Source organism: Chaetomium tenue (assembly GCF_020726465.1).
Source record: "Chaetomium tenue strain MPI-SDFR-AT-0079 chromosome Unknown F5144scaffold_5, whole genome shotgun sequence".
Taxonomy (NCBI): domain Eukaryota; kingdom Fungi; phylum Ascomycota; class Sordariomycetes; order Sordariales; family Chaetomiaceae; genus Chaetomium; species Chaetomium tenue.
This window is the reverse complement of record NW_027117333.1, coordinates 363,069-389,062: the sequence shown is the minus strand read 5'-3', so window position 1 is coordinate 389,062 and position 25,994 is coordinate 363,069. Positions and strand designations below refer to the sequence as shown.

At 58.4% G+C, this 25,994-nt stretch overlaps 8 protein-coding genes across 8 annotated transcripts; 4 read left to right on the top strand and 4 right to left on the bottom strand.

Moving 5' to 3' along the window:
* Positions 1–794: 794 nt before the first annotated feature.
* Positions 795–3,070, bottom strand: F5144DRAFT_548888 (uncharacterized protein; the record flags this gene model as incomplete). Its single annotated transcript, XM_066787548.1, has 8 exons — positions 795–1,100; positions 1,211–1,397; positions 1,496–1,593; positions 1,659–1,758; positions 1,823–2,133; positions 2,211–2,255; positions 2,356–2,899; positions 3,024–3,070. 8 exons carry the CDS (start codon positions 3,068–3,070, stop codon positions 795–797), a joined length of 1,638 nt encoding a protein of 545 aa, XP_066640825.1.
* A 771-nt stretch (positions 3,071–3,841) lies between these two features.
* F5144DRAFT_575827 (uncharacterized protein) lies at positions 3,842–5,377 on the top strand. Its single transcript, XM_066789094.1, has 2 exons — positions 3,842–4,523; positions 4,579–5,377. Exons 1-2 carry the CDS (start codon positions 4,271–4,273, stop codon positions 5,370–5,372), a joined length of 1,047 nt encoding a protein of 348 aa, XP_066640824.1. The 5' UTR covers positions 3,842–4,270; the 3' UTR covers positions 5,373–5,377.
* A 2,819-nt stretch (positions 5,378–8,196) lies between these two features.
* On the top strand, positions 8,197–10,533 carry F5144DRAFT_593655 (uncharacterized protein; the record flags this gene model as incomplete). Its single annotated transcript, XM_066790483.1, has 5 exons — positions 8,197–8,522; positions 8,574–9,124; positions 9,518–10,144; positions 10,198–10,272; positions 10,346–10,533. The coding sequence occupies 5 exons, from the start codon at positions 8,197–8,199 to the stop codon at positions 10,531–10,533; spliced, it is 1,767 nt and encodes a 588-aa protein (XP_066640823.1).
* Positions 10,534–11,373: 840 nt separating this feature from the next.
* F5144DRAFT_465135 (uncharacterized protein) lies at positions 11,374–13,720 on the top strand (the record flags this gene model as incomplete). The annotated part of the gene is made up of 4 exons (XM_066784990.1): positions 11,374–11,730; positions 12,601–12,821; positions 12,914–13,246; positions 13,555–13,720. Coding segments are annotated over 4 exons (1,077 nt in total), but the record flags the coding sequence as incomplete, so codon positions are not given.
* A 1,060-nt stretch (positions 13,721–14,780) lies between these two features.
* F5144DRAFT_272465 (uncharacterized protein) lies at positions 14,781–17,178 on the bottom strand. Its single transcript, XM_066783635.1, has 2 exons — positions 15,413–17,178; positions 14,781–15,311 (listed from the first exon to the last, which is right to left on the bottom strand). The coding sequence occupies exons 1-2, from the start codon at positions 17,003–17,005 to the stop codon at positions 15,141–15,143; spliced, it is 1,764 nt and encodes a 587-aa protein (XP_066640821.1). The 5' UTR covers positions 17,006–17,178; the 3' UTR covers positions 14,781–15,140.
* Positions 17,179–17,781: 603 nt separating this feature from the next.
* On the bottom strand, positions 17,782–20,905 carry F5144DRAFT_494004 (uncharacterized protein; the record flags this gene model as incomplete). The annotated part of the gene is made up of 6 exons (XM_066786014.1): positions 17,782–18,254; positions 18,311–18,768; positions 18,823–19,267; positions 19,351–19,395; positions 19,456–19,559; positions 19,902–20,905. 6 exons carry the CDS (start codon positions 20,903–20,905, stop codon positions 17,782–17,784), a joined length of 2,529 nt encoding a protein of 842 aa, XP_066640820.1.
* A 369-nt stretch (positions 20,906–21,274) lies between these two features.
* On the bottom strand, positions 21,275–22,238 carry F5144DRAFT_535014 (uncharacterized protein; the record flags this gene model as incomplete). Its single annotated transcript, XM_066787026.1, has 2 exons — positions 21,447–22,238; positions 21,275–21,362 (listed from the first exon to the last, which is right to left on the bottom strand). Exons 1-2 carry the CDS (start codon positions 21,902–21,904, stop codon positions 21,275–21,277), a joined length of 546 nt encoding a protein of 181 aa, XP_066640819.1. The 5' UTR covers positions 21,905–22,238.
* A 1,875-nt stretch (positions 22,239–24,113) lies between these two features.
* Positions 24,114–24,935, top strand: F5144DRAFT_613320 (uncharacterized protein; the record flags this gene model as incomplete). The annotated part of the gene is made up of 2 exons (XM_066791744.1): positions 24,114–24,412; positions 24,478–24,935. The coding sequence occupies 2 exons, from the start codon at positions 24,114–24,116 to the stop codon at positions 24,629–24,631; spliced, it is 453 nt and encodes a 150-aa protein (XP_066640818.1). The 3' UTR covers positions 24,632–24,935.
* Positions 24,936–25,994: the final 1,059 nt, after the last annotated feature.

The following is a 25,994-nucleotide window of genomic DNA, read 5'->3' as shown; positions in this document are numbered from 1 at the left end:
TACCGACACGTCCGCCGTCGCGTTGCGCGAGTAGCAAATTGGCCATATCTTCAACACCAGCGTATTGGGGCGCGAATCCTCGCGTATCTAGGTCTAGTATGTAATGGACAACTGCTTCTTCCTCGGTGATTGTCAATCTATGGGCTGCAGGACGCGACTCTAGCTTTGGCGTTCGTCCGTTCATTCTGTAGCGGAGAGTACTTTCAGGCACATTGTAGATTGTCGCGGCTTTCCGACGGCTAAGCTTTTTATCTTGCCGGATGGCTTCAATCGCCAAGATTATCTGGCTTTCTTTAGAAGGGATTGCCATTTTTGGTTGGGGAGAAAAGTTGTGTAGAAGATAGGAAGGTGTGTCGCGTAAAAAGATGCGCCGCTTGGGGGTGTGCGCCGCTTGGGGGTGGACCACGTTATCGAACTTCGCATAGGTAACTAGGCAGTAATAGTAAACATAATGATAGATGGATGATTTGGCTTGTCTTACAGAAGATGAACGACGAGTGGTGACATGACAAAAAAACATCCGACATGCTCACCTCCCAGACACTGGACCAGGGCAAGAGGCAACGGCAAGGCGAAGAGAAATGGGTTGGTGTGAAAGAGGGGAACTACCTACCTGGCTGCCTGGGCGTGTTCTCAAACTGCTGACCCTTTCCCATCAAAGCCCAACTCCCCGACCTTTTACCATTGCATGACCGTCCCGCCATCTCGTCCCGCCATCTCTCCCCGCCGACATAACCGGATGACCATCCCTCTCACCAAGCTCTGAAGCGGGCAGGGCGCTGCGGACATGGCGGTTACTTCAGCTTCTCTACTGTAAAAAATCCCTTCAAATCGTCCTGCACCTCGAATTCGATTTCCTGGCGATCATTCAACCATGGCCGGAGGTGCAACGACTCGACGCCGTCAACGGCACGAGGATTGAGGCACCTGATTTGGTAAGGGTTCTTGTAAACCTTGATGTCGCTCGTGATGCTCCTCAACCCCGTCACTTTACGCCCGCAGCTGTAGATTGGAGCACAGGGCTGATCGCGGTCGATCCTTGCATTGAAGGCGGCGAGGGGCAAAATGATAGGGTCATGGTGGTCGCCCACGGTCTGATTCTAAACCAATCAACACAGCACAAATTAGCACAAGACTCCGGCCGACGAAGTCCAGCTAGGAGAGAGGGGGAGATGCCGTGGCGTCCCTGAACAGACAAGACCCGACGTACCTTGGAAATGAACCAATGCACGATATCCTTGGGCCCAGTGCCGGCCCAAACGCCGTAGCTTCTCCGGGTCATGCGAGAGTCGATGCGGGCGGACCCCTCGACAGGGTCGTCCTGTTGGTTGGCAGCACTCTCGCCGGCCATCTTTGCCACGCCGTACATGGCTGCGCCGTTCTTCACCGCGAGTAGTCTGCAAACGACGCCATCGTTAGCGGGGGAACACCAAGGCAGTCAAGCTTATCGCCATGACGCCCCAAATTGAGATAATTGCGTCAAGGGCTGACGTACCCAGCGTCGTCTGTGAAGTTGACGAGCTTGTCGAAGTTGATTCGCAGCTCTTCCTTCAGGAAGCTGTTAAGTCCGAATCCGCCTACAACGACGATGCCCTGGAAATGACAGCAGAGTCAGGATAAACCCAGCAAGAAGATGGAGGACAGTAGACTTGACATACCTGAGGCGACCCCTGCCTTTCCTCGGCGGCTTCAATTTGACTGTGTGTGAGCGCCAGGATACCCTTGGTGATGGACCGGAAAGTGGCTACAATGTCGGAGCTGGGGCCGTGGATGGTGTGGTTAGTGGATGCTAGGGATGCCAGGCACACGAGGATAGGCTCACCCATCGATAGTAACCGCAGGCATCTCGGTACCATCTTGTCGGTTGGTGACGACTGGGCAGGACCACTCGCGCAGATCCTCAGCCCCCTTCTCAAAAGCGCACGCGTTGCGCCACACCTTTTTGACCTGAGCTTCGAACCCGGCTTGATGGAGGCTTGCAATGTCGATCCTGAGCTTGCCTTCGACCTTCTCGGCAATGAAGGAACGCAACGCGCTTTTCATGAACATGTCGCCAAGGAGCCGGCCTTCTGCTGCAACACACTGGTTGAAGCGGCGTGCCGTGGTGGGAGAGAGGGTGTAGGAGATAAAGTCCTGCTACCGAGTTAGGGTATCGGCGCCCAAGGCCAGCCGAGGGGCTGTCATGAACATCCCGAGGGGCCCAGACTTACCACAGTGCCTCCACCAAGGTCGGCGATCACAACGGCTTTACCATTCTATTGCGGCAGTGTGTTAGTATCACGGCCGAGACGCCTTGACAACAGCCACCGATGGTCGGCGTGGCTGGCTATGGACGGTCAATAGCACCGCACCCACCTTTAATTTCGAGAGACCTGGGAGAACGGCCAAGGCTGCGGCCTCGGGCTCAAGAACCAGGTCTATAAAGCTGGCGTCCACGGTGATTCCGGACTTGACGATGGCTTTCTGCATCCGCTCGGCGGCTCTCTCGCTCCAGACAGCCGGGATGCTGAAAATGAGGCTCGACTTTAGACCAACGTTCTGGCCTCCGAGGCGAAACGCTACGGCTTGCTGTATCTTGCTTCTAGCGTCCGCCCACATCATGCCAATGTAATCTGCCAGAATGGTGATCGCATCATAACCGGTGGCTGAAATCTTGTTAAGCTCCTGTTGGACAGCCCTGATGTGTTCTGGCTCGCCCTCCAATTCGTTTTCAAGCAGTGCAAGCTTGAGCAAGGTCAGCTTGTCGTCGTACTGCTTAGCATCCGTGCCCCAGACGTTGTGTTGTTTCGACAGGATTGTTGGCTGCAGATGTGCTTGGGCGGCGAGTAACGGCACGGAGGCCGGCGGCCCTTCAGCTTTACCGAAGCGGTCCACGAAGCAGTACGAAACACCACTCGTCCTAAGTCCTAAATGATGTGAACGTCGTCAGCGAGAAGCTCCAAATCCCCCCGCCGCTCTTGTCTTGTTTGACGAAAGGCTGGAGGGGGCTTTGTGGTTTTCTTTTGTGCATTGGTTGGACTTACGAAACCCCGATATCGATCCCAATCGAAATGCCCATGGGGGGGTCCATGGCTTGGTTGAGGACGTGACGGTCGAGCAAAACTTCAGCGGTCGGCGGCGAAAGCGAATGCGGTATAGACAGGATAGGAGTGTGAAGGAGAAATACGAATGCCAGGCCAGAGCAGCAATAAATCCAGCCAAGCGAAGATAAACACTCGGTGACAAAACGGGAACGTTGATGTCCAGTGCTGCACCGCTGTCCCCCTCAAGTGACTCTGCCTGGACCAAAATGAGAGCAGGAAGCACGAGCACAGAAGAGGGCAAGAATGTTGCTGTCTGCCTATCTCCATCTGGCCGCACGAAACTTTCAGGTGGCCTTGCTGCCCGAACGTGATTCACCGTGCAGTCGGTCAATCCGGCAATGAAGCCCGGCAATACTGACGTGTCTGCCGGCGACCCATGGTGCCGAGGCGCGGCGGGAGGTGACAGATGCTTGAGACGAGGCAAGCGCCAATGAATCAAAAAAATGCCCACAAGGGGGTGCCTCGCACTTGGACAGAAAGTAAATGCAAAGAAGATACATGGCATGTTCGAGCGGAAAGTACCAACCAAGAGACGGCACCTGGGTATATGGTCGTTGGTCCGTAGATCACCGACGTATACTCCAGCTTTTTTTTGGTATCTCTCACACGGTAGTACCTCATACTAAAAACGGAGAGCTTGCCAGTGAAAAGTCGGACACTGTGCGTGGCTTGGAGTGGCGGCCCCCGTTTCCGTGCTTTGTGCGGTGACTTTGTAACGCTGGCCGGCGCCACCCTCGCATCTTTATTCCTCTGTCGTTCCTGGAACATCGATCCACAACCATAAGACCCGCGTACTTGCTCTCTGTTCACTCTCTATGGAATGCCATCCGCTCTCTTGACAATATTGCTCCTTTTTGCCATCTGACCCACATCACCCCTTAGTTACGACCAACCATCCCTTCCAGAATTCCGCAATGTTTCAGATCAAGCGTCAAAAGCGCACGTCTCCTTCCTCAGACAGTTCTGAGTCTGAAGATTCTTCGCCGCCCCCCCCCCCTCTTCGGCCCTCCCCCCGGTCCTCACCCGGACTGTGTCGCCTCTTGTTGCAAAAGGGGCATGGCCTGGATCCTCGATCAACATGCTGCTGAGGAGTACATCAATGGGCCTAGTGCGGAGCGTCTGGACACGGCGGGTTCCTGGCAACTGTTGAGGACGCAGGCGTGGCTGCTAGGGGAACGCCTTCAAAAATGGGGCCTCCTACCGTGGCAAAGCCTGGATCCCGAAGCCCAAAGCCGGCTGAGCAGGCCAGCTGGTCCCCGGTTGCCAAGCAGCTCTGGGAGTCCGACTTTCTTGATCACAAGAAAGTCATGCCTCAAGCCTGGATATGGCACTATCTGGACGACTATGTGTTCTCCTTTGCCGGCAACCAACAAGACGGCACACTCAAACTCCGTTCACCGGTGTGGGAGCATGTCCGGGCTCTACGACGGGACCTCGATGGTACGTTGTCCCCTAGCCCTTGGGATGCGACAAACAACGCTAACACGCCATCCAGTTCTTCGTGCCCGCGATGCCACCACACACGATGCCGTCTACCGCCACCAGCTCCAAGTGTGGAATCGCATTACCGAGCACCTTGTCCGAGTAGGGCTTGCGGATATGGAGGTCTTCGAGCAAGCCGAGTTGGTGGCGCACTTTAAACGATCCATCAGTCGCCTCACCATTCGCCGAGACAAGATGCCGGACGGTGCTTCCGATGGGGACCCCTGTGGTGCTGGTGACGTCTCCAGTGCGGTCGACCACTTCGACGTAGCCATTAGAAACCTACTTAAATCGGCATGCCATGCGCAGTATTTTATTCACGGCATGAACGGAGGTTATACGCTGAGGTTCACCCCCATCGGACCCCACGCGGGCAAGATGTTCGACTTCCCCTACAACCCGGTGTGGATGGAATTGAACAACCCCTGTGAGGTTCCATCCAAACACCCAGACGAGCGCTTCCACCGTCCCGTTCAACTGGTCAACCAACCCATGCTCGTTGCCAACGGTCTGAAGGGCGTCACGCAAAACACCCAATTCACTCTACAGACCAAAATGTGTGTCGTCACGCCTTGGACATTCGGGGGTGAGGAAGCGCGAGAGTACGTCTATCCCGGCTTTGAGAAAGGCTGGGAGCTGATTCCGTTCGACGTGAGAGAAGAGAACGAACGCAAGTACCTTGAAGAACAGCGGATGAAAGAGCAGCAAAAGCCACAGCCGCTCGTCGAGGGGCGCAAGGACGGCGAGCCGCAAGCCACGGACGGCCATGCCATCGACAACTCGGCTGAAGATGCTCCATGCAAATGACTGACGGTTCCTTTTGTCACCTTTCATCAATTCATGTGAGCAACATCTATAGCAGAAAGAAAAATGACCACTGAGCACCGCCTTCCTTCCAAGTGAACTCAGTTCTCTGTCCGGTACAACACCTGTTGCCATGAACCCCTCCGCCGCCCCAATCGGCCGACAATCTGCGCATATCGCGATTTGGTGTGGCGCATCCACCATGACGGCCCCCCCGTTGCATCACCATTCTTGTCTCCGTCTACCCCAAAACTGACCGAGAAACGGCGAGCGGCGCGGTGCAGTGAGCCGCCCAGAAGGCTCGGCTTCCCTCACTGAGCAAGGTGCCCGTCACATTTCCACTAATTCCAGCCCTCCCATCTCCCCAGGCAGGTCCTCTGGACCAAAAGCGAATGGGGCGCGTGGAAGGAGACGGGAAGGAAGCAAACAACGCAGGGTTCTGGGCCGTGATAATGCGGCAGGCCGGACTGTGCAGGCAACTGACCCCCCCAACCCCCCCCCAAGCCTCCTCCCTTCAGCTTCCCACAGCGTGCATCATATCACAGAATGGCGTGAAAACGCCACGCCACTCTGCAAGATCTGCACAAGCCCGATGACAGGATGTACCTCCACAAGCCCGGTGGTGACCAGCACACACATGCGCAAGGGGCAAGGGGCAAGGGCACGGGAAATGGCCCTGCGGCCGCCGCGCAAGCCGGGAATCTGCCGCTGTTTGGATCATCGCGGCTGCCCCTGTGACGTGACCAAAAGAAAAAAAAGAAAAAAGAAAAAACTGGACCGGGCCGGCGACGCGCCGACGGCGGAAAACACTATTGACGCCGGCGTGGCCGGTTCTGCCGTGCCTGGTGTGACGGCGATCTGCAGCGCCTCGTATTGGGTGATCCCTTTCGGTCCGTGTATGTATGTGTGTGGGGAGGGGGGCGCGCCAGGGGCCGTTTGCAAGCTGAGAAATCGGGATTGAGAGGTTGAATCGGCTGACCTGTCGAGCCTGTGTTGTTGGAAATGGCGGTGGTCTGGTGGTGTGTGTGGAGCTGCACACCGCCGCCGCTCACCTGGTTTGATTAGACGGGAGACTGCATTCAATATCACAAAAGTAGTAGGCCGTGAAATGGCTTCCGCCGGAATATTGGAAAGTATGCCGCGTCACCTCCGTTCGAGCAATCTATTCCGGGACATGGAGCGGCAGCAACATGCCAGGCAGTCAGTCTGTTTCTGCCCAAAGCTCGTCTATGCAGCGTGACCGTGACGTGACGGGATTGCTCTCCGACGCATCATTTCTTTCGTTGAATGAGAGGTGCAGGTGGGCTACCTTGGCTGGTGCGGGTTGGCGAGCTGCTCTTGTTTTTTCTTCAGGCTTCATCAGACAGCCAAACAGAGGCCGGTAGTCCTGTGGTGAGGAGAGATATGCATGGTCATGCATCATGCACCCCCTGCAGGAGGCGGCTCAGCCTGCGGTGCAAATAGACGTTGAATCGGCAGCATGGGTGCAAGATCGGCAAGGGCGGCGGCTGAGATCCAGACCTGCCGTGTCCCAGACTCTCGGTCAGCTTGCATACTGTGTACTGTCGTGCAGAGGAAGGGCCGTGGGGGCCATCTGATTATCGGAGACTTTCAAGATCGGTCGTTAACACCGAAAGGCCTTCCCAAAAACACCAACTCCTTGCGGTGCTTGGAGCGGCATGATGAAGTAGCCAACGTTAGGGAGCAAAACAGTCGCCCTATCGGAAGCGGAAGCGGCCGTCGGTTCGGTCACCACACCGGGCCCGAGCCTCTGCAAAGGATCACTGACGAGTTGGAATCTTGGACTGGAAGTCCGTCATGGTGAGACACCAGGATCGTATCTGGACGGAGATGGCCGGATATGGACGGAGAAACACAGACCCGCCCCAGCCGGCAAGGTACCCAAGAGAGGTACTGAGAGTATGTCCGATATTATGCGGGCCCTCGGGGACGGCCGCCTGGCTGCAGCTCTGGGCCCTGGTCGGTACATGTACGGACCCAAACCGGAAAACAGGATTGACCGTTTCCATCTTTTGACATGCGCCATTGCGCAGGGTGAGACTGAGACTGTGAGAGTGCCGAGAGTGCCACGGTGCCACCGATTCCACGAAGCGATCTGGAAGCAATTCACAGCACCTGATACTTGGGTATTACCAAGGTGACACCATCACTCACTCACTCATTGACACACACGCCCGGGGACCGCCGGATCGGGGCTTGGGTATTCTGATGCTTGGGGAATGTAATGCGATGTTGCCATGTCGGTCGCCCGGCGCCGGAGAAGTGGGTACTTGGGTGCCTACCGCTCCACGAGCTGCCTCATCAACCGGGTCGTGAAGCTGGCGGTTTTGCGAGGTCAGGTCCTGTGCGTGGAGTTGTTTTTGGTTTGGGGTTAGGGCTGCAAGTTAGAACCGATGCACTGCCTTGCATAGCAGGATCAAAAGCATGTGACTTCGTGATCCGACTTACCAGGGTTAGGGCTGAGAAATGCCCCTCCATCGATCCACTTGCCTGTTGCCTGTGAACCTGCGGTGCTTGTCAACTTGTCACGCGCCTCCAACGCGTCAACCGAAACCAAACCGACTTGGTGGATGCAATGTCCACGACGGGACCCGCCGGCGGTTGATGAACCCAACATTTCCATCGACCAACTCGAGTACCGGCCGCACCCAAACCCCGACCCTGCCGCCCGAGAACACTACCCAACAACACACCCCGACACCCAACCAACACCACCCGCACCACCACCGACAGTAGCAGCCACAACACCCCCCCCCCCAAAAATGCCACCATGGCCCCCCGACACCACCACCAGCACACCTTCACCATGGTGCCCAACCCGCTAGGGATGCAGGGGCTGATGGGGCGACCGACGACCGGGCCCGAGAGCAAGCCGCCGATGACGTCCAAGCAAGCCCAGAAGCTGTACCGCGAAGCGACGCGCGGGCCGCGGCTGTCGCGCGCCGAGCAGCGCCGCGTCGAGCGCGAGGAGCAGGACCGCATCCGCCGCGAGCTGGACCGCGACCGCCAGACCACCCGCGCCCGCGCCCTGCGCGACAAGAAAAAGGAGAAGGAGCAGCGCATGCTGGAGGACAAGAGGAGGAAGGGCCTGCCGCTGGTCGAGCCCCGCGCGAGTCAGGATACCATTTCGAGGTTTGTGAGGGGGAATGGGGTGGGGAGGAAGCGGGATGGGGCGGGGGAGAGGGTGGGGTTGGGGGTTGTGCGGGAGGAGGAGGTGGTGGTGGATGAGAATATACCGCCTGGGAAAACAGCAGGGATAATAAGTGAGGTTAAGAGGCGGCGGCTGGGGGATGGAATGGAGGAGGGCAAAAAGAACACGGTAGTGAAGGTAGAGGTCAAGGAGGTGGATATGCCTACCAAGAGAGCCGAGCAGCTGGGGGCGAAGGATGCTCTTCAAGATGGACAAGCATCGACACCCGGTGGCTCTGCATCTCCGGGAGAGCGAGTCGGCAAGGGAGTCACCGGGGGTGACAACGGAAAAGACCCGGCACCTAAGAAGAAGCCCCTGGAGACACCGAAATTGGAAGAGATGAAAGGGCTTGCGGAGAAAAAGACGCATGGGAGGAAGACAAGTGCGGATGGCTCAAAGCTCGGTTCAGGATCCAGCCAACCTGGGACTCTGGCTCACACAGACCCCCCAAAGGCCACTGATGAGCCTCTCGCTGCGAAGACATGCAAAAAACCCCCGGCTGCTCGGCCCTCTCGGCTGGGAACGCCGAACCAGAGCACGCCATGTCCCGAAAAGGCCAAGATAAGAACGCCTGACCCGCCGCCAAACAGAACGCCCATCAACAAGCCAGCTCAAACGCCAAACCTCCAACCTCATGCAGCCCGCCCGCCGCAACAACAGCGTCCTCCGAAACCTGCACCGGCCCAGCCTCCATCGGCTCGAAAAGTGTTGCAGGAAACCACCAATGCCCCGAATCGACTTCGGCCAATATCTGGCGCTGACAGCGCTTCCAAGTTCGCCCTGCCACATAAACCCTCGCGAGCTGCTCCTCAACGCCAGTCACCGGCGACAGCTCCCGCCTTCAAACAGCCCAGACCGCGGAACCCTGGCGCAGGAGGACAGCAGCCTCAATTTCTCCCTCCACATCTCCGTAGTTCAGCTACGCATTCGCGACCAGCTACCCCCACCCCTCTCTCGAAGCCGTCGCCACGGGACACTCGGGACGACTTCTACTCGGCGCCCCCCACGAGCACCCAGCTCTTCATCATGTCTCACATAGACGACCTATGCCCGAGCCTGACCCAGGAAGCAAGAGAGCTACAAGGGGACCCGCCTGCCGCTGTCCAGCCAGCGAAGCCTACCCCCAGACAGCAACCTTGCATGGCCGATTTCAAGAGTGACCGCCCACGGCAGATAACGCGGCAGGTTGCTCGTGTACGCACACCGATGGCACCGCCTCCGCGTCCTACGAAGGTGGTACCGGCCAAAGCCATGAAACCGAGCGAGGCTCTCGCAATTCCATTCATCTCTACTCAAGATCTGCTCTTTTCCTCCCAGGACCTGCGAGATGTCGAGGAGCCCACGACAACTCCCAGCAAGGCCGGAGATCTCGGGAGCAGCAACAAACCACCCCCGTTCCGGCGCCCACCTGTGGCCGGACAGGGCCCGTCCCGGTTGTCAAATCACGCTCCACGAACACCGGCTCAGCCGCACACGACACCCCGACCCCGCCCGAAGCCTCCCACCCCCGGGCTGAAACAACCCCCACCCCCCGTTAATGGGGACAAGCTACGGCAGCCTGTATGTGAGCAAGCAGGTGATTGTTTAGAGTCTAACTATTCGCTTGCGGATAAGCAGTCACGGCAGGGCAGCAGGTCTGGGGCATCTCGCTGTCCGGCCAACCCAGACGCAAAGGACACACCACCCACAGATGTCCAACCACGCCCTCCCATGCGAGAGAAGCCCAGGTTCTTTGGCTCTAGTGATGAGGTTGAAGTGATGTTAGCTCTCAACAGGAGCAAAAAAACCCACCAAGAAGAGGAGAGAAAGCGCCACGATGGGCGCGAACCACCGCCGGACCCGGCCAAGAAGGGCCCGGTTGAACCCACAATCACGGTTTCTCAGGAGACCGACTACGGCGACCCAGAGCTTGACTTGATAGACTTTGACGACCTCGTTACGGCCACGAGCTAAGACGTTATGCATACATGATGAACGAGGATGAGATAGATGTTTACGGCGACTGGGATCGACGACGACGCTTGGTTTGCATGTCGTTGGGCCGTTTTGCTTAATGCAGCCCTAACCCTGAGGTCTTAGGATATCACCAACCCCTGAATATAACCAGGTTATTATTTCTTGGTATTCGTAACAAGCTGCAGTTTGTCAGGCGAGTTAACGCAGGAGATGGAATCTCGTATAGTTAGCAGCCATATTCACCAAAAGACACAATACCCATGACTCCCTCCCTGTAAACTCGTGGCCATGTTGCTCTGTGCCTCTGTGCACCCCAAGTGTGCCTCACCACACCACGACGCTGCGCACAAGTTTGGGTGCCAAGCACGCATGATTGGGCAGAAATGGGCCCCTGAAGGCCAGAGCGGCCAGACGCGCATGGCGGGAATGCGGCCGACGGTGGCTTGGGACCTTGTGGCCCGACGAACCCCTGCCGGCCTGAAATGCAATGCGGAAATCTCAGGCGAGCGGGAGCGGGAATCCAGGGCGGCGGAATGCGGCCTGTCATTCCCATGGTGCGTCAGCCCCAGACTTTGGCTGTGACTTTGGAGGCCTAACGGTTTTCCCCCTTCTCACACGAGACCCGAGACACGAGACACGAGACACTTTAGAGTGCCTCTCTCCGCCCTGCAGACCCTCCCCGCATTCTCGATTTATCCCTGTCACCTTCGCCAGCGGTAACACCACCATCTTTCCTTTGCGTCTTTCAGTCAGGCACACACAGACGACAGACGGGGAAAAACACACACAACGCCCATCCCAACCCGGCGGAGCAAGCTGAAGCGGAGAGAGCCTGAAATGAGCCGCTTCGACCGCCCTCACCACGCTTACGAGTACGACTACACGGGCGGCCGCAGCTTCTGGGACACGCGCACCTTCATCGGGATCGACGACGACGACGACAACGATGTCGAAACAACAGACCACTACTCACGCGCCACCCTCGGCCGCCCCCGCCGACGGTCCGCAGCCCCCGCCAGCGTGATCGGCTACGGCGACCTCGAGTTCCGCCCCTGGTCAACGGCAACAACCACAACAGCAACCACCACCACACCCACCCCAACCGCCCGACCCCTCATCACCTACGACTGGGACCTCCCCCACCACAGCGACATCGCCCCCAGCCGCACCCACCGCGACCGCGACCGCGACCGCGTACGCATCCGGCCCCCCCGTCACCGCGACCACCACCACAACTCCCATTCCCATTCCCACTCCCACTCCCCCTACCACCACAACAACCACCACAACTCCCCCCCTCACCACCTCCCCACCCACACCCACCACACACACCCCCACCCCCACCCCCACCCCCTCCGCCCCGCCCTCAAACCCTCCCACTCCGCCGGCCTGCCCCTCCCCACCGACCACCTCCAGCACGAATCCCTCAAGCAGCGCCTGCGACTCGACCACCACGACCGCGATGACCGTGACCGTGACTGTGACCGTGATCTGCCACACTACCACCCGCGCTCGCACTACCAGCACGACCACGACCATGGCCAACGCCAGCAGCACCATCTGCGTGCGCGCTCCCTGTCGTTGGGGCGGTTGGCGCATGGTGGTGGGGGGGGTATGGGTATGGGTGGGGGTGGGTTTTCGGATTCGTCGTCGTATGGGCCTGAGTCGGGGGAGGAGGACGGGGCCGCGGATGACGAGGATGGGGAGGGTGCGGGTGGGATAGGTGGAGGTGGGGGGTGGGGGGGTAGTGCAGGTGTGCTGCCACGGGTGCCGGCCGCGCCGCGGCATCGGCAGCTGCTGCATCGTCGGCAGCTGAGTTCGGATGCGGGTGTGGGTGTGGGTGTGGGGGCGGTGGGGGGGTATTATCGGCATGAGCGGGTGGGGTTGGGGGATGGGTGGCCGCCTGCTGCGGCTGTTGCTGTTGGTGCTGCTGTTAGTGCTGCTGCTGTTCCGCCTTTGGGGGGGTCGAGGCCCGGGTCGAGGTCACGGCCGGGGTCGGTGGAGAGGGAGAGGGAGAGGGAGAGGGCGGTTTCGGCGGTGGGGATTGGGAGGGATCGGTATGAGAGGGGGTATCAGGTTGTGGCGACGGTGGATGCGAGGCAGGGTTCGGATGGTGGGGGTGTGGGAGGGGAGGAGTTGAGGTTTGGAGTGGGGAGTGTGAGGGAGAAGTTACCGAATCCGAGGGTGCCGTCGGGGCATAGGCGGCGCAGGAGGAGTGAAAGCTGGGAGAGAGTCAAGACGGGCAGGAAGACGGTCAGTTCTGCGGTGGGGGGGAGAACGGCTTCGTGAGTTACTTTATCTTCCTTTACTGGATGACCGACTGCCGGTTGGGTCGGGTTGTTTTTGGGGTTTATGGCCCGGACGGATGATCTAACAGCAGCAGCAAATTCCGCGGCATCAAACCCCAGTACAACCAGGTCCACGCCCTGCTCCTGACGTGGTCGTTCCACGACCTCCGCGCCGAGGACTACACGGCACCGCCGGCCGCCGATTATGTCTCGTTGGAGGAAGAGACGGCCCGGCTGCGCGCGACGCTGGAGAGCTACGGGTACACCGTGCACGAGTTTCTGATCCCGATGCACCGGTCCGTGGAGAGCCTCAAGGCCAAGCTGAAGCAGTTCTGCCGGTACGCGGCGGATGACACGCTGCTGATGGTGTATTACCACGGCCACGGGGCGATGGACGACGACAATGAGCTGGTGTTTAGCAGGTCGGTGCTCTTGCGGGTGGCTTATGGACGGGTATTGACAACGGACAGTCACGACCATCCCGAGAACGCCGAGTGGTCCAAGGCGGCGGCGGCGGAACTCTACGCGGCTCTGCTCAGTGGCGACGCGTGCACCACGCACGGCCGGCGAGACAAGTACCAGGAACTACTTAAGAAATAGTGCGTTCCCGTCCTCCTTTCCTCCTCTTTCCTTCCCTTTGCCCTCCCCCTTCCCCCTCCACTCCCAGCCCCCAACCCTTCCCATCCCATCCACCATCACCCCCTCCAACACAAAACTAACCCCCCCCCAGCGAGCGCTACCGCCCCGTCTCCACCCTCAAATGGGACCACCTCCGAACACCCATCCTCTCCGCCCCCTGCGACGTCTTCCTGATCCTCGACTGCTGCGCGGCGGGCGGCGCCGGGCTGCGGCACCTCTCCTGGCAGCCGCCGCCCGGCGCCGAGGCGTACACCAAGCACCTGTTTGCGGCGTGTGGGTTCGAGTCCAGCACCAGCGACGACATGACGGCGGCGCTGTGCGAGGTGCTGGATGAGTGGGTGCCGCCGGTGCCGGTGGTGCCGCCGGGGTTGGTGACGGCCAAGAGTGAGACGGCGGCGGGGGCGGCGGCGACGGTGGTGGGGGTGAGGGTGGGGGGGAGGACGGGGTCCGGGTCGGGGTCGAGGTCGCGGTCGAGGGCGGCGTCGGCGGATGCGGCGGGGGTGGGGGTGGGTTCGGGTGCGGAAGGGAAGGGGGTGGTTGGTGGGGGAGCGGGGGGGCCGGTGGGGGGTGGGCAGTTCTTGACGACGAAGCGGCTGCATCAGTTGATGGAGGATAAGTTGCAGAAACGGTCGGTCGGGTCGCAACCCATCTTTAAGCAGCTGCTGCCGCAGGACCCGGAGCAGTACATCACGCTGCCGAACTTGAGGGAGAGGAACGCGGGGGCGGAAAGGCGTGGTAGGCGGGGGTATGTCGTTTCTTGATGGGAGTCGGGCCGTGGGAGCGAATGGGGTGGGTAAGGTGGTGCGTTGAATGGGGCCGTGGGTAAGGTGTGCTGGATGGGGACATGGGTAAGGTGGTCTGCGGTGCTGTGTGCTGATGGAGACGTCGGGGTCCACGAAACGGGCACGCAGGGCATATTTGGCATTTGGAAGGTTGACTTTTGGCGTTTTTTTCTCATGGGCCGTCACGGAATCACAGCTGCAGCACGGGCAAACCAACAGGACAGATGCAATGCAATATAACTTCTCGCCTGGCCGCTGTTGAGCGGTCAGCTCCTCTCACAAATGGGGTATCCATCCCTATACCGCTGTCCAGCTTGTCCTATGCACACCGGGAACCGCCCGCTCCCCCATCGCTGCCAGTCTCCATGTACCAGCCCAGCCCACGCCCGTCACCAGGCCCCCGTCCCGCAGGCAAACCAGGGTCAGATGAAGGCAACAGGTCCTTTGGACGGCAGAAGATAAGACAACAATAGGGGGAATGGTGCAAAACACACAAATCTACCAACAGAAAAAACGCCTCTAATAATCCTAGCCATGCTTTCCCATCCACAGCAGCTAACCCAACGCCCAGCCATGCTGTATAAACAGAGGCCTTCCGTGATGCGAGCCGAACGCGTTCCAACACGCCCCGACTCAACTCGATGTAAAACACACCAGGTTCGGCATGCAGGATCAGCCGGCAACCAAGACAAAGGGAAAAAAACGGAAAAAGAAGGGAAAAAAAGCCAGAATACCAACCGCGCTGCCAGAAACGCTCACTCTTATCCTCTAAGCTCATATACGGGCTCAGCTACCGAAATAACCCTCCCATGCAAACTCGAACGTGGCCCCTTGCCACAAACCACAGAGCAGGTCCCAGGCGAGCGACTCCAAGGAAAAGCCCCCTGCGAGCGACTCAAAGGAACAGGCCGACCCAATTCGACTTGTTGTTAACCTCGCTCGGGCAGCCGTCGACCGCGCAGAGATTCTTGCGGGCACTGTCCGGATCGCGGCGAAAGCGCGTCATCGGTGTCTTGCTCGTGGGCTTGCGGACGCCGCGGTTCTCGTAACAATTCCTGCAGTAGACCTTTTCGGAGGAAGACGGCCGGGTCAGTAAGACAAAAAAAAAAAAAAAAAAGAAGTGCAGGCGATGGATGGATCAACCGCCAGGTCATCAAACAAACTTACATGGCCGCAATCCTTGAGCGCCCAAAAGTGGTGCTCTTCGTGATCCTTCCTTGTGCGGATCTTCTTGGCGGGTCGCGAGCTATCGTCGATGCCGGCATCCGGATCGTACTTTAATTCCGTCTCGCAACTGGGGCAGATGATGACATTATCGTCGTTGCCGGTGTCGCGAGTGAAGCCCTCGCGGGCTGGCGGGGGCGGAACGTGGTCGGGCTTGGGCGCGGCACCGTTGCCGTTGACGCGATAATCGAGATTGGGAATGTTTCCTCCGAGCGGGTTGTCCATATTGGGCCGACCTCCGCCGATAACTTGTACCTCGACGTCGTGCGGGCGACCAAAACCAAGGCGCTGGATCAGATCAAAACTCAAAAAGTCTCTCCTAAATAAACCGGCGAATCTAGCACTAATTCCTTCTTCGTGATCAAGCTCGATGGGTTGAGCGCGGGCGGGTTGGCGACGGCGATGTTGATTGTGGTGATGGCGATGGTGGGGGTTTCCAGGGTTGTTGCGCCGAGGCAGTGGTATTGGCAGTTGTGGAAGGGCCGGGGCTGGGGCCGGGGAATCGTCCAAAGTGAGATCGATAACGTCAGCCTGGTTCCCCAGAAGGCTACCGTCGCTGCGCGAAAGAGAGGGCGTGCGCTGGTTCAATGACAATCGGCGCCGCGGGTTCCTTCCAGGCATGTGGCCTTGAAAACCGTTCGCAGCACTGCCTCGGGGAGGCCCATTAGCGCGTGGCTCTTCTGGTGAATCGGGGTCCCCGGTCAAATCGATAACTTCGGGCGGCGCTTGAGGAGAAGGCCTATTCCGCCCCACCGCCCGCGCCGGGCGCACCTCGACCTCGACCAGCTCATCGCGCAAGTGGCTGCCGCCTCGGTGCTCGTTCATTCCGACACGCTCCACGTCGGGATCTTGCGGTACGGCGTATGGGTGATGGCGATGGTTCTCGCGTAAATTGCGCAAATTGCGAGGTGCCCTCCCGTAGCCAAGATTGCGCACCTCAGAATGCAGTTCGGTCACCAGATCGAGGGCTCGTGCGTGGTTCCGTCTGACGTTAGAGAGGATCTCCTCGAGGGGCGGGAGAAAACCAGGCCCTTGGTCGACGAAAAGCCCCTCGTCCTCGTCTTCGAGACGGCCGTGATAACCGGAAATAAGGTCCACAATCTGTTGGCGGTTTTCCCTGGCTGCGGGGGAAAGTTGGTGGTCCGACATTTCTTCTTCCGAATCTTCCCCAGCCGCCCAAGGTTCAAACTCAAACTCAAAATCGCTCCCAAAACCGCCGTCCCTTCCCAAATCGTCCTCCCCACCATCCGCCAGGAACGCGTCCTCGAGTTCCTCGCCGGGATCGGATTCCTCCTCCTCCTCCTCGTCTTCGTCGCGTCCATCATAGTCCTCCTCGCTTTGCCCTTCATCATCAAAATCCTCGTCCGATAACACCATCTCGGAGCCGTCGGCCTCCATTCCCTCGTCGCCGCCCGGCGCCGGCGAGGACTCAGCAGGCCAGCTCGAAAAGTCGCTCGCGGGGTGAGGCGGGGCGGGTTCGAGAGGATCAGACAGCAACTCTTCCAAGTCTATGGGGCGGTGGTCGCGGTTGTCCATTTCTGCCTCGCTCGCTCGTGTTCCAATCGAATCGTCGCTTACTGCCGCGGAAGCCGAGAGCACATTCCACCACTTATGTATCTGGGTCTATTGAACGCGATGACGACGAGCGGGATATCGTAGTTGGGGCGCTGCCCTTGCTTCTTAGGGATGATCGTTCGTCGTGGGAATCGTGGACCTCGAGGGAGGGTGCGTGGGATTTAAACCTAGCAAGTTCGAGGATTAAAACCAAAAGGCGGTACAAAGTATTGTGAACGGGAACGAAATGCGTTGCAGGGTTTTCAGGCGCTAAGTGCAGCCTTTGAGGAGAAGTGACGTTTCCCTTTTGTTTAGAGCGAGTCAAGGAATGTTGTCAGCTGTGGCCTCGGACGTTCGGTGGTGGCCGGGATTCGCCGCTTCTGCCCCCCCCCTGGCGGCTACCGGCAGATTACGAATGTTCCGAGCAGCACAAGGCTCCGGGCCCACGAGGGAATTTCACCATATGTGGGCAACTGCGTGGCACGGCCTGATCAAGCAACAACCCAACTGAGTCAGGTGACAAGGAAGGTAATTAACTCAAGGTACTTCTGCCTGTGGACCGCACAGAAAACCAGGGAACCTAATTTAGACAAAGAGCCCACAAATAACAACAAGTAAATGACTCGCGTCCTCAAGCTTCTTCCAATGCAGGTATCACATTTTCAGGCGCCAGGACAAAAACATCTATGTTACAGCCTCGCTTAGACCCATTCCCTCACACCCATTCCGTGAACTTCTCGCTCGGTTCTTCCGTCCCGTCATTCCTTAGCCCCAAGCACGGAAACCACGCCCTCCTTGCTCACCGTGACCAGGGACTTGGCCTCGGCACCCCATCGGAGCGCAGTAGCAGGCGTGCTGGTGCGGAGCGGCTCAGACCACGACTTGGAGCCCTTCGAGTACATCTGCACCGTGACCCCCGTGGATCCAGCCGTCGCCAGGTACTGGCCTGTGTAGTCCCATGCCAGGTCCTGAGCATCGCCCGTCTGCAGCTCCTTGACCTGGGCTGCCGGCCCCGATTTCCGCAGATCGAAAATGGTGGTCGTCGACTGGCCCTTGCCCGCCGCCGCAAACCAGAAGCCATTCTCAGAGAAGACAACCGTCTGCACTGGCGTGCCGAGGTTGAAGCTTTCCGCCTGCTCGCCGGTGTCGGACTGGAAGACCTTGATATCCCCTGACTGTGTCCCGGCAGCAAAGAGTTTCCCGTCGGGGTGGAATGCGCAGGCGGTGAGAGCTGCAAAGGTTAGCAAATGTAAAATTGGGGGAAGGGGAGGACACAAAAAGACGTACAAGCATCGGTGTAGCACCGAGACACCTGTTCCAGCGACTCCAGATCGTAGAATACGAAGCTCTTGTCCACGCCAACAGAAGCAAGAATCCGCCCGCCCGGATGTACGGAGAGGCCCGTCGCTGGGCCGGCGTGTGCTTGGAACGAGGCCGTCTCGCTACCGTTGTCGAACACCTTAACAGACCCCTTCGCCGTGGCCAGGATGACCTTGCTCCCAGTCCAGGCCGTGGCCGTCACTGGCTCGCCAATCTCGAGCGTCCTCTCCACCGTGTTGCCCTGGATCGAGTAGATATCAAGCTTCCCATCCAGACCGCCAATCGCCGCGTACTCGGATTCGGTATCGAGGGAGGATGCTTGGGAGACAGTCAGATCGGTGTAGGCGACTTGCTGGAGGGCGGCCACGTCGTCTGAATTGGCCCAGCCCTTGGGAACGGGGCGCTTCTTTCGGCCCTTGGTTAATCTGCGGCATGTGTCAGCACCGGGTTGTGGTCAGTGTGAAATCTGGGCGACGCACTGTTGCTGCAACTCGTTCACGTGTTCCACCAGGTGCTCCGGCAGGCTCTCGTTGTCAACAGCCATAGCATCGCCATTCGCAGGCCCCGCTACTCCTTGCGCAACGGTGACATTGGACAGAGCCTCGCGAGCCTCGTCTCGCTCCCTGGTCAGCCGCGCAATGACGCGGACCGCTGCATCGTGCTGGTAGAGGGCGGTGGCGAGTTCCTCCCTGGTCCGCGACAGCTGTTCCCTCGTGTTGTATGTCTCGAGCACCAGCGCATCCCACTCGTCCTGGAAGGCCTTGAGCAGCGACGGCAGGGATGTGAAGTTTGGCGGGCGGGGCCGGACCACGCGACTCGTCTTGACGGCCAGCAGGTCTTCGGGGTCGAGCTCTTCGTCGGTGCCGGGCTCCTTCCCGTTCTCTTCGATGTACTTGAGGATGAGCCGCTTCTCGAACACGGTGCCTATGGTGTCAAGTTAGTATGACGATAAGACACTCCCATCTAGAGTTTGCGATGGGCAACGGCCGATGGGTGATGCGACGGACCTGTCTTCCGCGACACTACGGGCTCCTCTGGGACCTCGCCTGAGACTGCATCAATTGTCAGCATTCACGACACCTAGCACATGACTGGGCAAGTTATAAACATACGTGCACACAACATCTTGAGGTCTGGTGCTGTTCCTCTGACGAAGTGGTTGGATGGGTCTGTTGTTGAATGCGACTTCCAAAGGAGCTCCCCAACTTTTTGGCGGCTGGCAACCTGTCGCGCATCGAGGCACGAGCCAAGCCTGGTGGTCCCACATGCAAACAGGCAGCCAATCAGCTCTCTGAAAAAGAACTGGATTGAAATGCCAAATAGCTGTAAAAACCGTGAGTTTGGCAAAAAGTGTTCTCAAAGTCGTCAATTGATGAGTCCACGCAATCAACATCTCTGCCCAACTTTAACTTCAGTCAACCCTTACACAATAAATCATTCATCTCTGCCCCGAGTGTCTCCTCCTGAGTTTCAAGAATCCATGCCTCGTAGCCGACTTTTAGTACAGCCAGTCTCAACTCGAGCGACTCAAGTCATTCACTTATCTTCCCTGGCTTACACTGAGAGACTGCCGTTCATAACAACCACGGCCGTTCCACCAAGATGAACTTCCTTGACCCCGATCTCTCCCGATGAACCGAGCTTCTGGACAGACACATCCACAGCAATATCACTCCTCCTCCCCATCTCCACGCCCTGCGTAATCGCAAAACATGCCTCCCTGTCGACCACCCCCGATTTGAGAGCAAGATAACTCGCCAGCGTGCACGCCGCGCTGCCAGTGGCAGGATCCTCGTACCCCATCCGCAGCAACCTCGTCCGGACACCAGTCCTCCCATCCTCACCCGCAGCCCCCTCCTCATCTCCCAAAACATAGTAATACCTCGAAGTATGACTCTCACGCCACTCCCCCTCATCCAACAACCCAATCCCCCCAAAATCAATATCCGCCACCGGCGGCGCACACCCCAGCTGCTCCAAACTCTCCAACCTCACCAGCACAAAACTCATCCCACGAACGATACTAACAACAGGCGCGCCCAGCTCAGCCGCGCGGATATCCGCGTGCGGCGACAGGCCCTGCTCCACGGCCTTGACCGTCGCCGACGCCGTGGAGGGGGCGCTGAGCAGGCTGCCCAGCGTGTGCTGGTGGATGTGCACCGCGTGCGGGATCGCCGCGCGGATGCGGCCCCCCGTGTTGCCAGCTAGCGCCTCGATGCGGATCGGCCCGGCCTTGGTCTGCAGCGTGTCGATGTGGCTCCAGCCGAGGTGGTGTAGGATGAGGTAGGAGGAGCCGATGGTGGGGTGGCCGGCGAAGGGGAGCTCCTTCTTGGGGGTGAAGATGTCGATTTGCCGGGTGGTGGATGGGTTGGGCTCGTTGGGGAGCGTGTGCAGGAAGACGGTCTCGGAGAGGTTGAACTCGCGCGCGATGCGCTGCTTGGTGGCCTGGTCGAGGCGGGACTGGAGGGCGGGTGGGACGAGGACTACCGCGAGCGGGTTGCCTAGGTACCGCGTGTCGGTGAAGACGTCGAGGGTGACGAAGTCGAGCCTTAGGTCTGCCATTGTCGGGGTTCTTGGGATGCCAGGTCAATTATGGGGCAGGGTCAAGCCTGAAGACACTTTGACCGGACAGAGGAGGTAAGTAGAGATGGTAGGTGAGTAGAGATGCGTTGCGTGATGGACTGACGGCGTGAGATTGCTTTATAAGCCATTGACGCGATTCTTGAGTCACCTCACCACCCCACTCGACAGAAGCGGGGTGGCCCTCATTAACAAAAGGGCGCCGTATCTGCAATGGCTTACACGGATTGAGTACCATATTGAATCATATACCTCCTGTCGCAGCTACAGCTCCATATACAAGTCACCTTATTTTCTCTAACCTCCCCGAATCCCATCACCACCCCCTACCCCTCCACTCCCTCTTCCCCCTCACTTATCCCACTGCTTATCACAATCCCCCACCACACACTCCATCGCCACCAACTCCTGCTTCACCAACACGGGCGCACTCTCCTTCCTCAACCCCCAATTACACACCCCACTCCCACCACACGTCCCCGCCATATTCCCGCCCACGCGAAACGCCGCCTCACCCACAAACCTCAAGCTCAGCGCGGCCCCCGTCCCCAAAACCACCGTCTCCTCCAAGCTAACCCTTACCCCAAAATCCGCCGTCGCCGACCCGCCCCCCTCCCCCTCCCCCTCCAGCACCTCAAACGTCCACCGCCCCTTCAGCTCCCCGCCATCATCGCACGCCGTCACCAACCCTGCCTCGCGCGGGTCCGGCCCGTACGACATCCATGTCACGGTGCAGTTGGCCGACAGCGGCGGGAAGGTCGCGTTGCCGTAGGGCGTCGTGCCCACCGTGATGGTGTTGGGGTCGTGGATGGAGAAGGCGAGCCGGGAGTAGGGGTGCCCCGCGGGGCGGCCCGAGGGGGAGTGGGTGCCTAGGGAGGTGATTTGCCACGGGGTGAGGAGGGTGGGGAGGGGGGGGAGGGCGGTCGTGAGGGTTGCTGCTGTTGTGAGGAGGAGAAGGAGGGGGGTGGTGGGGTTGAGCATGGTGGTGGTGGTTTTTTGTTGTTGTTGTTGCGGTGGTGGTGGTTGTGGTAGTGATGCTGGTGTTGGGTTGCGGTCCAGTGGTCGAGTTGTGATGCTGGCTTGGGTGGCTGAAATGGCCCAGGGCTGATAAAGGTAGGTTTGGGTAGGGCTTAAGTAGTTCTATTTTGAGATGGCATTACTGAGCAGATATATGAAAAAGGATCATCACCGCGGTTTACCTCCCCGGCGGCTAAAGACCTGCGTAGTACAATACCACCTCGTATCTGCCACGCAACGTTGCCGCCCATATCGGTAGCTACGGCGGGAACCAACATGAAATACCTGTATTTGACCACTTATAATGTTATACACGAGTGCTAAGCGGGCTGAAAACCAACAGCTTGCGTGGCCTGCTATGTCCCACTGTATCAAGCCCCGTTTCCTTCTCCCTTCCGGTAATTACGAGTTCCGGGTTCCAGGCCCTTTCCTTCTAGTATTGATATGGTAGCATTCGTATTCCCGGCTTTTCTAAATCCTCTGCGGATCTATTTCAGTTCAAAACGGACGAGAAACATAGAGTCTTGTGGAGAAAGGGAAGCAACATTATCCTTCAGGTAAGGCTTCATTGTGTCTAGTATCCGCTAAGCACCCGTGGATTTGAACCGAACCCATTTGAATAATTGCACCCACAACGCCTTATTTCAATGATGGTCAAGCACAGCACCACGTCTATCAATTACGCAGGGTGGTTCGTCTCTAGAGAGGAGCCTAGGATGAGTCGTCGACAGTCGTTTGCAACTCGTATTCATAATCCAACAATAACAGGTATCGCCCAAATAACGCGGTATACGCCGTGTTAAGTTAGATACCTTCAACGAAAATTCGCTTTCAGAAAGCCAGGGCGCAAGAGTCTTTCAACTCCTTCGTGTCTGCTGCGGCATACACCAAACACTAGGTACCTAACTAGCGTTGCCTTGTAAAGACACAGGGCTTTCAGACTCCTCGCCCCGGGCCATGATTGTGAGCGGAACCGCAGGTGAGCTTAACCATTGTCAGACACCCTTCCGAAACTACCCTCGACACGATATTCTGTACTGAAACTTGGGTGCGAGACCATTTCCCCTTGTGTTACCATGCCCAACCACACGCTATTGAAAAGGTGTTCCAGAAAAGCCTCGTCTCTGTGTGGCACGTCGTCGGGAACATGAGGGCTAGAAGACTGGAAAGGCGAGGTAAGTCACGACACCCTGAGTTTACCAGCCCGTTCAACTTCACCCCCGTTTCACTCGGTGCATGTAGTTCTCCTGACCACAACCACAACACCAACCTTCTTGACAGAAACATCACGTCACTGGCAGCACCTCGCAAATTTCAGGAACCGTTTTTATCTCCATCTACGGCTAGCAACTCGCCCGTACCGTATAGTCGACGTTCGTTGGTCACTTGGTCTTGTTTACGGCTGCCTGGACGGTAGCGGGACTTGGCTGAGCTTGGGCAGCTGAAGTGAACTCGGCTCCGCGTAGAATACCAGGATCAGTAATTTCTCTAACGAATGGTTGGCTCAAACCCGATCCCAGTAAGCCCTATGAACCTTGGCTCTGCACACGCGGGTCGTGCCTGTGGATCAGCCGAGATGCTGTGTAAGAAAGACTCCAAGAGTGGTCCCCGAACAAACACCAAGCCGCGCTAGTGTAGATTCTTGACCCTAAAGACACGGATTGAAACTCTGACCCTTGAGATCGACCCGCAAACTCGCGGGTTTTGTCCCAGGACGAGCACTAGTCCGACCAACTACATGTATTTGACGCGATATCAACATGGATAGGCACCCATTCGATACTACCTGAGGATATGGACGCCGAGAAGCCCGCTAGATGTCCCAATCAATGGCTTGAAATGTGGCGCCGCAGGACCCCGTGTGCGGCTTCTTCAGCCCGTGATTCCACCCTCACCACCACGCGATGAGTCGATGACCAGGGCCTGGCAGGTCCAGGGACGGAATGCCGGGACGCGCGCCAACGTCTTGCCAAGGGCCTAGGTCGATTCCTGCTCGGCCATTGCCAACCGAGCCGTCTAGCCTGGCAAGGCGCTAGGGGAAAGGGGCAGCCGTGATGGCGCTGCTTTCTGCTATAAAGGGCGCGATGGCGCGGTCGTTTTCGTCCAGGGCTCACCTGCGTCACCTCCATCGGAGCATCGTCAAGCTTGGGCTGCGCATCCCGCATTGCCCATCATGGTGCGCCTAGTCACTCTTTCATCGTACCTGACGGCTTGTCTGCTCGGAGGCGGCCTGGTACATGTATCCGCACGACCACCCTCCATCACGCACCAAAACCCGCATGCCGATGCGGGCCTCGACCCTCTGGTCGAGTACACAAAGCTCCGAAGCAATGCCACGACCGAAGTAGCCGTGGGGGCCGGCCCACCCCCCGTCTCCCCTCGCCACGGCATGGCCAGCGTCTTCCGCCGTCAAGTCGATCCCCCCGGTTTAGGAGCGCTGTTGTGCCCGACCGGCACGTGCGCCGACGACAGGTAAGGTTATTTGATCTCACGGACCATGGCATTTTTTGCTGACCGGACTTTCTACCGCCTTCTAGTTGCTGTGGCCCTCAGGGGATCTGCGGCTATGGTCCGGACTTTTGCGGCACCGGCTGCATGAGTAACTGCGATGCCAAAGCCATGTGTGGCATCCACTCAGACGGAGGAGCCGTCAAGTGTGGGTTGGACTTGTGCTGTTCGTGGGGTCAGTAGTTCTTCGCTTGTGTGTTGCGGTGACCATAACGACTGACGCATGTTGGCAAGAATAGGGGGTTGGTGCGGCTCGTCTGCTGACCACTGTATCGGACCGGACCAATGGTCTCCCTGCCAGGCAGGATTCGGAAAATGTGAAGTCATTCGCCCTACGGAGTATGGCTACACGTCTGGCTCGACAAATGGTCGGACCATCGGCTACTACCAGTCATGGAACATCAGAAACAGAGCCTGGTACGTCGAATCAGTAGTTGTTTATTCCGCCTCAGTATACTACGGGGAAGAATGCCGTGGAAAGTCAGACCACTACCCACAAGTGCTCGAGGTCGGGGAAGGGCATGGGCCGAGACCAACCCAACCGGATGGCTGGGCCTGGAAGAAGATGGACAGGGAGAGGGTGAAGGCTGAATCAGAGCTGCTATGCAAGGCCATGGGACTTACAGACCCGGGACCGGACGGGCTGCTGGCCAGGACCCGAACAGTCGAGGGTCTTGATAAAGCTTTCGGCAGCCTGGTCGAGTGGCTCACCTGGGTCGCGGGGGAAAGCACTCCAAGGAGGAAGGCGAGCTGTGGCTACAGCTCTCCTTGGTGGACAGTGGAAGTGCAGTAGGCCGCCCGGAAGGCCAGGAAAGCCGAGAGGCTGGCGAAGGAGACGCGGACAGAGTACTGCTGGGAGGAGCTCGGCGAAAGGCTCAAGGACCTTGCCAAAACAACGCGCGAAGCACGGACGAGGGCTTGGAGGAACAACCTGCAGGAAGCAAGCGAGGCAAAGAAGCCCGATCAGATGTGGAGCTTGGAAAGATGGGCTAGGCTGCGGAGCTTTTTGCCGCCGGAACCACCGAGACTACCGGCATTCAAGGACTCGTCCGGGCAGGTAACGGCCGAAACGCACGACCAGAAGGCTAGCGCACTGGCCGAGAGGTTCTTCCCGGATCCACCGGCCAACCTAACGGATGTGGAAGATCAAACCTTTTTGGGCAGCTGGAACCCGGGCTTCGACGTTGTACAAGCAGTGACGCCGACCGAGATCACGGAAGCGATAGGAAGAGCAAGCCCCTGGAAGGCGCCAGGCGAGGATTTGCTCCCGATGGGCCTTCTGAAGGCGTGCGGAGCACCGTTAGCTGAAGTGCTGGCCCTTCTGGCGACAAGGTGTCTTGTGACGAACCTACTCCAGGATCCTATCCTGTTAGGGTTCAGCTTCGGTGAAGGTAATCTCTGCAAAGGATGCTTAGGTTCGGTGCAGCCAAAGGGTGCACAACAATAGACTTGTCTCAACAGTCGGCTTGCGAGCTTGTAGCGAACTGTAGTTGTGATTGCTAACTGGAGAACTCCCAGAGCTCTCCAGAACGAATGACTATATACT